The sequence below is a fragment of the Sarcophilus harrisii genome, chromosome 5 (genome assembly GCF_902635505.1).
Source record: "Sarcophilus harrisii chromosome 5, mSarHar1.11, whole genome shotgun sequence".
Lineage (NCBI taxonomy): Eukaryota > Metazoa > Chordata > Mammalia > Dasyuromorphia > Dasyuridae > Sarcophilus > Sarcophilus harrisii.
Window position 1 is genome coordinate 169,695,653 of NC_045430.1, and position 12,480 is coordinate 169,708,132.

The 12,480-nt window shown below is 33.1% G+C and overlaps 1 protein-coding gene across 13 annotated transcripts in view; it reads right to left on the reverse strand.

The window, feature by feature from the left end:
* Window positions 1–12,480, reverse strand: part of CADPS2 (calcium dependent secretion activator 2) — a 678,697-nt gene that overhangs the window by 127,318 nt on the left and 538,899 nt on the right. For 8 of the 13 annotated variants that reach the window (XM_031938932.1, XM_031938929.1, XM_031938930.1 and 5 more), the window contains exons 15-17: window positions 11,202–11,265; window positions 7,214–7,337; window positions 5,055–5,075 (exon numbers count right to left, since the gene is read on the reverse strand). In XM_031938932.1, coding sequence (XP_031794792.1) covers window positions 5,055–5,075; window positions 7,214–7,337; window positions 11,202–11,265 — 209 coding nt within the window. The remainder of the gene's footprint in view (window positions 1–5,054; window positions 5,076–7,213; window positions 7,338–11,201; window positions 11,266–12,480) is intronic. The other 5 variants (XM_031938931.1, XM_031938941.1, XM_031938939.1 and 2 more) reach the window with 1 other exon arrangement.

The following is a 12,480-nucleotide window of genomic DNA, read 5'->3' on the forward strand; positions in this document are numbered from 1 at the left end:
TTTATATTCACTTCTTAGGAAATAACATCATAACTAAAACAAGTGTGAAAACAAAACACATGTACATGATATAGGTTCTTCATATTTAGTTCCCAACATGGAGGATTAGTGTTCTTTGAACATACAAATAAGATTCAAAGGGAGATAAAAAGGACAATATTTTGAAAAAGCAAATAATTTAATTCATGTAAGAATTGTTAAACCCACAAGATTCGTTAATTTGTACTTTCAATGAAGATTTTGTATAGTGTACAAGGACTGAATAAAAGTATCCATGGGTCAATATGGAAAACTGAGTTTAATTTGAGAGACATCTGAGAAGTAAAACCAGGAAGATAGTAACTGCCTGAGTATAGATCAATTGTTCCAAGTTTAGATCTCTTAGCCATTCTACTATTCCATACCATCCCATGATTTGGACATCTCTTTTAGTCAAGTAGCTTCACATTTTGGAAGAACAGCTAGTTTTAATCTGATTCTATAGTATGCAATAGTTACCTGTGCCTCAAATAAGTGGTTTCAATGGAAGTTTAAACAATATTTTCTTAAATTCATCTTCCTGTTCTTGAGACAGAAGTTCTCATTGGTTATAACAGGGATGACATACTCTGAGTCAAGCTAATGTGCTATGAACTAATCTGTATCTGGATACAGGTCACAGCTACTGTGGTACCCTAGATAGTAAAAGAGTCAAAAGATCTGAGGTTGTCATTCTAGCTTTGCAACTGATTCATTACAACCAAGTTACTTAACCTTTAGGTAGCTCAATTTTTTCAGCTTTAAATCAACTTCGCAAAAGCAATGGGAATAACCAAAGCATAACACATTTTTAAAGAGTTCTCTACAAAGGAGCTTCACTGTGGTATGAATGTAACCAAGGATTCTGGGTTCTTAAAGGGCATGTCATTTGTTGATGACCTTTGGCAGGTCCTACCAATTTAGAAAGGTTTTGATTAGAATTTCGTTGATTGCCTATGGTTTGTGGATTAGTTTGCAGAGAGATGCTTATATCAGAAAAATTATAATTGTCATTATTATTGTTTGGTAAAAACAATTTATATTATTTTTATTCTAAATATTTGGCAACAACAGGGCCATCTACTAAGGTATGTGGAGATTGCATATAGAATATCAACACTGGTGAATCAAAAGGTTTTTGAAGTATTGAGGGTAACAACTTTAGGGAATGGCTTAAAGTGCTACACAAATATAAGACATTTTTAAAATAGAGATTATTTGATCTAACTTCTCTATTTTGCTGAGAAAGACAATGAGGTCTATGGGGGTTAACTGATTTGTCTGACATTACAGGACTAGTAATCATCATTGTGAGAATTCTTGACTTTTTGTCCTGCATTTAACATTTAAAATGGCTTGCAATGAATTGTTTTAGGAAGATTCTGGAGATTACCTGGAGGATAAGATACCAGATACTGGGGTCCTTTCTTGAACTAAATTGCCAAGCACTCCAATTCTGCTGCAAAGAGCACAACTTTGATGGGCTGGCCACATTGTTCAATATTAAATGTATGCTTGCCAAAAAAAAATATTTTATGGGGAACTCACACAGAGTAAGCACTCACAAGGTGGTCAGAAAAAGCAATAAAATGATACCTTCAAAGATTCTCTTAAGAACTTAAGAATTGACTGTATGTCATGGAAGACACTAGCATAGGACTACCCAGCATGGAAAGCCCTTTTCAGAGAAGATGCTGTGCTCTATGAGCAAAGAATTGAATTAACTCAAAAGAAAAATGAGATGTGCAAAGTTAGAGAATCAACCCCAAATATTAATAGGGACTATTTGTGTCAACCTGTGGCAGCATATTCTGAGCTCATATTAGTCTGATCAGCCATGGTTGGACACACTGTAACTCCACTTTAATACAGTGATCTCATTTTGGTCCTTTTCAGAATGTTCAACAACCAACCAATCATTTAAAACCATATTTAGTAATCACTGATAGAGTTTTTTTTTTCTCTCCCTATCTTGGTTTACCTTTAATGCTTTGTTGTAGAAAACTAGGTAAACATGATAGCAGGTTGCTGAAAATTAGGGATAACTAGAGGAAACAAAAGATGAGATTTTACTAGAAATCTTCAGTTAGGAATCTAAGTAGTTAAATGCAAATTTTTCTCTAAACTCTAGAAAGTAGGACAAGAAAGGCTCTTTAAAGATTAGACACCTTTCATGCTTCCAAACAAAACTGCAACACAAAGTATTCTGGATAATTTTTTAAACTTCCTGAGGAAACAAACCACATTCAATTATTGATTCCAGTTTTTAACAACCCTAACAAATACTAAAACATGGCTTTCAGGATGTTAGGTAGTATAGGATCACAAAGGAGGATTTGGAGAAAAATAGAAAAAAGCTGAACATCATAGTAAGGTATGCATAGGTCATTATGTGCACTGATACATCTATGCTGTCATGGGTCTATTCAAGTATTCAGTATTAAAAATATATACTTTTTGTTGCTGGTTATAAAATAAACCCACATAAGTCATCAGCATTCTTATATATCACTAACAAAATCCAACAGTCAGAGTTACAAAGAGAAATTCCATTTAAAGTAACTACTGATAATATAAAATATTTAGGAATCTATCTGCCAAGGGAAAATCAGAAACTTTATGAGCAAAATTACAGACCACTTTTCACACAAATTAAGTCTGATCTAACCAATTGGAAAAATATTAAATGCTCTTGGATAGGGCGAGCAAATATAATAAAGATGACAATATTACCTAAACTAATCTATTTATTTAGCGCTATACCAATCAGACTCCCAAAAACTATTTTAATGACCTACAAAAATAACAACAAAGTTCATATGGAAAACAAAAGGTCAAGAATTTCAAGGAATTAATGAAAAAAATCAAATGATGGTGGCTTAGCTGTACCAGATCTAAAATTATATTATAGAGCAGCAGTTACCAAAACTATTTGGTATTGGCTAAGGAATAGATTAGTTGATCAGTGGAATAGATTAGGTTCAAGTGATAAAACAGTCAACAAATATAGCAACCTAGTCTTTGACAAACCCAAAGATCCCAGCTTTTGGGATAAGAACTTACTGTTTGATAAAAATTGCTGGGAAAATTGGAAACTAATATGGCAGAAACTAGGCATTGATCCATACTTAACGCCGTACACCAAGATAAGGTCAAAATGGATTCATGACCTAGGCATAAAGAATGAAATTATTAATAAATTAGAGGAACATAGGATAGTTTACCTCTCAGACCTGTGGAAGGGGAAGGTCTTTATGACCAAAGCAGAACTAGAGATCATTACTGATCACAAAATAGAAAATTTCGATTATACCAAAATGAAAAGTTTTTGCACAAACAAAACTAATGCAGACAAGATTAGAAGGGAAGCAATAAACTGGGAAAATATTTTTACAGTCAAAGGTTCTGATAAAGGCCTCATTTCCAAAATATATAGAGAATTGACTCTAATTTATAAAAAATCAAGCCATTCTCCAATTGAAAAATGGTCAAAGGATATGAACAGACAATTCTCAGATGAAGAAATTGAAACTATTTCTAGTCATATGAAAAGATGCTCCAAGTCATTACTAATCAGAGAAACGCAAATTAAGACAACTCTAAGATACCACTACACACCTGTCAGATTGGCTAAGATGACAGGAAAAAATAATGATGATTGTTGAGGGGATGCGGAAAACTGGGACATTGATGCATTGTTGGTGGAGTTGTGAACGAATCCAACCATTTTGGAGAGTAGTTTGGAACTATGCTCAAAAAGTTATCAAACTGTGCATACCCTTTGATCCAGCAGTGTTACTACTGGGCTTATATCCCAAAGAGATTATAAAGAAGGGAAAGGGACCTGTATGTGCACAAATGTTTGTGGCAGCCCTTTTTGTAGTGGCTAGAAACTGGAAACTGAATGGATGTCCATCAGTTGGAGAATGGCTGAATAAATTGTGGTATATGAAAATTATGGAATATTACTGTTCTGTAAGAAATGACCAACAGGATGATTTCAGAAAGGCCTGGAGAGACTTACACGAACTGATGCTGAGTGAAATGAGCAGGACCAGGAGATCATTATATACTTCAACAACAATACTAGATGATGACCAGTTCTGATGGATCAGGCCATCCTCAGCAACGAGATCAACCAAATCATTTCTAATGGAGCAGTAATGAACTGAACTAGCTATGCCCAGAAAAAGAACTCTGGGAGATGACTAAAACCATTACATTGAATTCCTAATCCCTATATTTATGCACACATGCATTTTTGATTTCCTTCAAAGCTAATTGTACAATAATTCAGTCTGATTCTTTTGTACAGCAAAATAATGTTTTGGTCATGTATACTTATTGTGTATCTAAGTTATATTTTAATATATTTAACATCTACTGGTCATCCTGCCATCTAGGGAGGGGGGGGGGGTAAGAGGTGAAAAATTGGAACAAGAGGTTTGGCAATTGTTAATGCTGTAAAGTTACCCATGTATATATCCTGTAAATAAAAGGCTATTAAATAAAAAAAAATAAAAAAAAAATATATATATATATACTTTTCATTCTATATAAATCTCATGTGTTTTAGCTTAAACTCACTTTCATCTTATCTTCAGTGGTGATATTCTCATTCTCTCTCTCTCCCTCCCTCTCCCTCTCTCCCTCCCTTCCTCCCTTCCCTCCCCCTCTCTCTCTCTCTCTCTCTCTCTCTCCTTCCTTTCCTCCATCCCTCCCTTTCTCTGTACCCCCTTGCTCTTGTATACTTGTGTGTGTGCACACACATGTATGTAAGAGCTCATGCTTACTGACTCAGGGTTCTCAGGTTCTTAGCCTAAAATTCATATCTTATGAACCTATAATTTTCTTCCCTAACTCCATAAAGAAAAGCGGTTATCAATTGCTGAACTTTGTATTTTGCACTATTTCTGGTCAAAATGATATAATTTTTTAAAAAAATAAAAAAGGAAGACATTGGTACATCAACACCACAACATCACCACACCACACTAAATACAATGGTATGTGCATGCAGGGAGTTGGTTAATCACCTGTTTCCTTTTCTGCTGGCCCTAAAACATAAGCAAAGAGAATTTAGAGGGGGGGAAATGAACATTACTCCATATAAAATCACACCAGTATTATAAGCCAGTCAGGTACAGAAAAAAATGTGGCTCATTTTCTATTTTTACTAAACTGTGATTTGATTTTAGGTGTAATCCAACTATAATTGAAATGACTCTTTCTCCTAAGAAATTAAAGCCAACAGAATTCAAAAGCATGGAATACTTTTTTCCCCTTTAATTAACAGGCATGTCTTATCTCTGAAAGCGTTAGGTTTGTTATTCCCATTTGACCATGTTTTGGGAATAGTTTCATAATTGACATTATTATCTTACCTCTGGTACCAATACAAGTAAGAAAATGAAGCTGCCCATTACCTTTTTGTCCAAATTAGGAATATATGTCAAAAAAAAAAGCCATAAACCTTCATTTAAAGAGGTTAGTTTTGTATCTAAAACATGTAAACAGATGCTATTTCTTGTCATTATCTGTGCTCTAGCCCTAGGGCTATGCCCATTTTACCAATGAAGACAAATCTGAGTAAAATGTATATGGAATAATAAATTTTTTCAATTTATATATAAGAATGGGTACTATAGCTCAGAAACAGAAGATAGAAAATACAGAAAGGAATATAAAAGTCCTTGATCCCGTTAAGTATTCTTGGTTAAGCCAATAATCCAAATGAAATAAATTACCTGGATTTTAATGGAGAAAAAAAGCATTCCTAAAAGTTTTTGTGCATAGAGTTCAGATAATTTCTTCAAAATTAATTTTTATATACTAAATTTGTCTATGGATGCCTTTCCTTCTTCTCTAATTTTTACTTCACATATAGTTTAAAAATGGCATGAAGTCTATTTTTACATTCATTCATTCTCTTTATCAATTTTTAGAAAGCCCAATAATCCCAAGTCATCAAAATTATTTCAATGAGTATTCAGAAACAGAATACTAAGATATTTCTTTCTCATTTCTTCCAAATGATCCAATATTCATCGCTTTTGCTTTAACACAACATGATATCATAATTAATGATGTTAAACTGGTAACTAAGGAGATTTCATGTTGTTACTCTCGTGATATAATATTGGTTGCTATAGTGATGGGATGGCTTTTTTTTGTTAATCACTCAGGAGGTTGGTTAACTCATGCTTGTCAGAGAGCTTGACCAGATTTGGAAAGAAAAAGAATTCATACTATAGTTAATCATATGATCCTTATTTATTTTCTGTGATTTTGATAGCAGTTTTAAAATTAGCTAATTCTTATATATGCTTTATAATGAGCATTTTAATGTTTAAAAGTTATTACTGATTTTCAAATGTTGATGATTTATTTGTTAGAAGATGGCTTAGAAATGTTTGTATTTGAAAATAAATCATTAATGAAAAGTTTTTCATTCTCCCAGAGTTAATTCCATATGTATATTTTGAAATATTCTTTTATGCTTAAACAAACTATCACAATCCATTTCTCTTGTCTTCAAATCATTTCAGTCTATGCTCCTTAAGAAAAAAAAATTTGGTTTCTGTGACCAAATCACAAGTTTTAATATCCTTTAAAAATTATTATAAAAAATCATTATCCTTAATGAATACAATACAAAGAAAGAAAAATGCACAGTTCTCTCATGAGATCTAATCTTTCAAAAGCATTAATATATTGCAAGTAATTAAAAGCTCTGGGTAGTTCTATCAGTTTATTTCAGTACTGATGATATCAACAAGTTTCCCATTTTTAAATGTGAGTACAGAATATCAGGACCCCATCTCACATGACGTTACATTGTTATTGATCAGGATAGAACATAGTGCCAATAGTTTAAATGTTAGACATACTTACAGTAATGCTAAAAAATACAACCCATGAAAACACCTTTTCGTTTCTTGAAAACTCAAAATAAGAACAAAGGACAACTTAAGCACGAAGCCTGGGTCTTTCATTCAAGCAAAGTCCCAGGAGGCATATTATAGCAATGAATAGGAAAAAGCTCTACAGTTCACCAGCTGAGATTTTAATGAGACATTTCCCCTTGCTCTGGTACAGGTTTGTTCAGGAAAAGGAAAAGACTTCTCACAGAATAGTCAGTTAATAGGCATTGCTGGCTCCCACAGCCACTTCGGCAATTGCTCACCGTACTGACCTTCTATTTTGGCATATTCTGTAAGTCTAGTGTAATTGATCAAGGCAGCCTTCTCTAGACACTTTCTGACCACTTTCTTCACCTCTTCTGCTGGTATGGGAGTGGCGATATCTTTCATTAAAACCTACCAAAAAACAGGAACAAATCACAGAAAACATCTTCAACTTCAATATTCATAATAAACAGTGTTAGATAACATCAAAGGGAAGGATAATTGGTAAATGGGTTATTGCTCATCATCTGAAACATACTCTATTCCTCTTGTCTGAGTCCTCATTTATAAATCATATCAAAAGCTTTCGCATGCCATGTCAGCATTTTGTATTACTAGTCCGTCACTCTCTGGAAACACTCAAGACCATCCAGGGTAGCAGAAATTGTAGATCAGAATTGCAATGCATGAAAAAAGATAAAAACGAAAAGTTTGAAAAGCACACCCCAAGTTCAAAGCCCAGTTTTTCTGCATACTGCACTGTGAGAAGAAAAACAAAGCAATAACAAAAGATTCACCAAGGATAAGCAGTATGAATTGCTTTTGCATTAACACCTTTCTTTTTCTCATTAATGTATTCTTAATTACTGTAAGCAGTTATTCTGAAGAAACTATTTTACTGAAAGTAGAGGAAAACACTCCCTTATCTTAGAAAATGTTATTTTATTGAAGTTTTCAATGCCTTGTATGTACATTTAACCTTTCTCTGGAAGATTAAAAGGGCATCTGTCTATTATTTGTATCTGTTCCCATGGATTTTAAATCATGTCTTCCTTATTTCTCTTAAAAGATAACTAAGTAAAAATTAATTTAAAAAATGATTGCTTATTTTTTCAAATTCTAAGTAGACTCTATCCTAAAAGAGATTTCCTCTCATATTATCTACTCAAACAATTAAAAATGACCATGAATTCTTTCCCTTAATACTTAGGGATGGATGCATATTTCTGAATAAAATTTATCTTAGTACACATATATCTTCACATAAAGTTTTGTTACCTTGCTTTTAAAAGTTTTTTTTTTTTTAAATAAAGCAAATAGTTTGAAAATGTGGAAACAAAATTAAAACAGTAATTTTCAAACAATTATAGTTCATTGGTTTAGTGAATTCAATGTTCTATTAATATTGGTGTAAACACTAGAGGATATAAAATTATCAGTTTCTATCTTTATTATTCTATTCCTTTTCTAAACGTTTATCATTTAGGACTCTAGCCTCTAATCATCTCAATTTTATGCTGACCTATAATAGAATGCTATAATTTTATTAGTCAACATTTCTTTGTCTATTTTAAAATGAAAGCAAAATTCAACCTCATCACAGATTCATATTTTCTTCACATAATTTTATGAGGGAAAAACACTCCCACATATAATTGAGACTCTACGTCAGCCACAAGACATTCTACTTCCTGAATAATCCTTGTGGTTATTGTCCCATAGGTTAAATATCTATATATTTCAAACTAACATTGTTCCCTTTTTTGAGAGAAGAAAGAGAGGCAAGATCCTTAATTTTACTGTTCTAGGTAATCAAAAGGAAAAACTTGGGCTCAGAAATCCCCAAGGAATACAGGGATAGTGGAGCAGAGACCTAGGCAAAAAGTGGGGAGGGGTCTAGGTGTAGAATTACTTCCACTGATGCAGGTGAGTAATCAATCTGTAATTTAAAAGCTGCAGACATTTGTCTGGGACACAGAGGTTATAGTGATTCGCCTATGCTAAAACAGCTAGGATGTGTCATTGAAAGAACTTGAATATAGATTTTCCTGGTTCTAAGGCTGGATATATACCATGTTAACTCTTGTTATTATCAAAGAAATATCAAAATTGAATTGAAAGTTAATTTCCCCCTATCTCCTTCTAATGATGAATTTAATTATTAGGGAAGAGATTTCAATACTACTTGAAATGTGATTTTCTACCACTTTATGAATAGGAAGAATATTTAAATCAAGCAAAAGTTCATGGCATGACCAGATAAATGGAGGAATCTAATAACCTTTTTTTTTTTTTAGCAATGGGAGTATAAAAGATCAAGAGGTGTAAAAAAGTGATCTATTACATTTCTTCTGCTTTTTCTTTCTTTATACATCTTTTCTTTATATAAAAGACAGGAGAGTTCTACTTTTAAATGTGGTTTTTTGAGGGGAAGAGCTTTGGATTATAAGGAAGGTGACGATTATCATTCTAACTAATGTGAACATTTGAAAAGGGTAGAAGTAAGAAGGCCCCAAATATTTCTCCCTAATTCTGCCAGAATTGTGGAGTAGATTCAATTGAGGCAAAGATTACCTTTCATTACTGGTCTGAGAATATGGTTAGGAATAAGTATGCCACTTTTTTATTTTGCAAAAACCTACCAAATGAATTGGGCTTTGAAGAAAGGGTATTTCAAACAGAATGCCAGTTTTAAGCATGAAAGAGCTTTTATGGATTTTTCTTGTATCCATTTGTATTGCTATTGTTCTTATTGTTAATTCAGTACATTTTTGCTTAGACTTTTCAAAATTCATAGCTTGAAGCTCTTCGATATAAATTTCCAATATTATGAAAATCTAAATCAACAATAAACTACTCTACTAGCTTTTTCAATTACATCTTGCTCTAGATAAGGTAAGAGTAATTAGTTTCCCTCTGCAATCTCTGGAATAAAGTTTGTTTCTTTCTTCCTATTGGAAGGACAATAATGTACAATAAAATATCTAAAAGGAAGTCAGTAAATCAAAGCTATGAGATCAACACACAAGTTATTGAGATTCTTAATGGCAATAGAGGACAAGTGGGACTTATTTTATTTCTACATCTCCATTCCCTTATTTTCCCCAGCTCCCTGCCCCAATAATGCTTTTTACAGGAATGTGTTCATATTAGGAAGTCTCAATGAAGAAACTCCCTCTGCCCACATAGTATTGCTCCTTGTCTGGTACTGAAAGTTTAAAGAGTTGCTCAGAACAAAGCTTCTTAAACCATGGGTCATGACCCCATATGAGATCTCATAACAGAATATAGAGTCACAAAATTATGATTTATGATTAATAAATGTTTGATTTGTTTACCTATGTAATATATCTTTATACCTGGGGTCATGGAAACATTTCTCAGGTGAAAAGTTGCAAGTGAAAAAAATTTTAGAAGCCCTGGCTTAGAACACTCCAAGACCAAATGAGTATCCAGGAGTTATACCTTATATAGCTTATATATATCAGAGGTAAGGTAAGACTTAAATCTAGGTCTTTCTGATGGTGGTCCAGCAATTTAGATCCTACACTGATGCACTACTTTAATTTTTATGATGCAGAAAATAGTTTCTTCATGGAAAATGTTTAAATTTTAGGTGAGGTAGAAAAATAGACTTTTAGAAAAATATGATTTTTAATATGCAAACATGGAATCTTGTTTTCTCTTGTTATAGGAAGATGGATTTCTACATGTTGAACAACAATTTGTGGTGCATTAGATTAGACATCATTGGAGAAATTTAAGATGAATTTTGACTGTAAAGGAAGAAAAGAGCTAATGGATATTAAATAGAAAATGTTCTAAGTATAAGGAATGAGTGTATAATGAGAAAAGATGGAAGATGGGAAACACATGTGGTGTGATGATGAGAGATATACCAATAGAATATCGTAAGAGAAGGAAGTGAGTATGTAGTGAAAAAGAAGGATAGAATGAAGGGATCTTTGTGAGGGTAACTTAGCTAGCTATTCAGAATGGACAGATGACAAGAAAGATCCCCAGGGATCTGGAGGGAGGAGAGATAAACTGGATTAGAGGAAGCCAGTGAAATCTCAGGTGTACAGAAGATAGGACTGCAGATGTAAATCAGCATAGGAGAAAAATTTTAAAAAGTGGGGAGAAGGAGCTGAAGATGTAGTGTAATGGAGTCAAGGAGAAATGCCATAAAAGGAAAAAAGTAGCCAAGAAATATCTAACTTTCACTAGTTTAATAAGAAAAGAACATGACATGTGAAAATTTAAGTACAAACATACCCTTTCGAGTAATGAAAGTGTAGCTTTGAGAGCACCTTCAGGCCGTCCAAAGGGAAAGCAGTATCTTTGAAAACAAACAAAAAAGAGAAGTCAAACATTTTATGTCCAACTTAAAAGCTGCTATAATAATTCCTTGTTTAATTTTTAATAATGGAATTCAGCAAAGGGAGGACAATCACACCATTTCAACACGGAAGCTTTCAACTGCACATAGTTTGTTTACTTTCCTACCAAAAATGCTCTAAATGTTAAGAGAGCTTACTGCAGTGAAATGACCAAATGCCTTTTTGGTAGTTAAGTGTTCCAAGTATGTGCTTTGGGTTAAGAAATATTAAAGTAGTATATGAATAATGATAAGGAATATAATAAAATGAATTTTATAATAAATTCTTCCTTTCCTTTTAAAAAGCCTCAATATAAAATGAAATCACATATATTCATGGGCAGATACTCTCATTCTATAATAGGATGAAATTGTGATTCTCCAGCTCCCCATCATTTACCTTGATGTTCAATGTCATATTCACAAACTTTCCCATATAACACACTTAAGTCCTTTGTATCTTTTGCCAGCCAGTAAGCTCCTTGATCTGAATCCATACCATTTCTCTTATATACCAGCTCTTTGATATGAATGTATAAGTGCATGGGGAGAAGAGGGAGCAAAGACTAGACAGAGAGGTATGAATGAAAATTATTCATGCACAGAAAATTATTACAAAGTAGTAATATTCTCTTGCTGTTCTTCTTCAGGCTTCTTTCTATTTAAGAATATAGCATGTTATGGCTACTTCTATCTTGGGGATCTAGGCTAAGTTTTCCCTATTTTCTTGAGCTATGTTAAATTTTCACAATGTTACAGAAGCTCTACTGGCCTCAGAGTGCCACCTTGCTACGACTTATTCATTTTTCAAATAATAACTGGAAACAAAAGAAATAGAACTGACTTTTTCAGATTATTCATGATAAAAAACCTTTCTTTTAGAAAACATATAGAAATGATATCAAAACCTGAGATTCATGCTTTCTGTGCTCTAGAAAAACATGATTAAAAGCAACTCCTCATATAAACTCACTGGTTTAACTGAAGAATTCTTAGTTTCTTTGAATTAATGGATCATAGATTTTAAGGTCCTTGTGGCTTACAATCTCTTCATTTGACAGGTAGGGAGAGCCAGGATACAAACAGATCTTTGGACTCCAAAATCCATCATACTTCCCTTTGCACCAAAGCTGCTTCATTACTATTTAATCCACTCATAAACCTTTAACTCTGGGG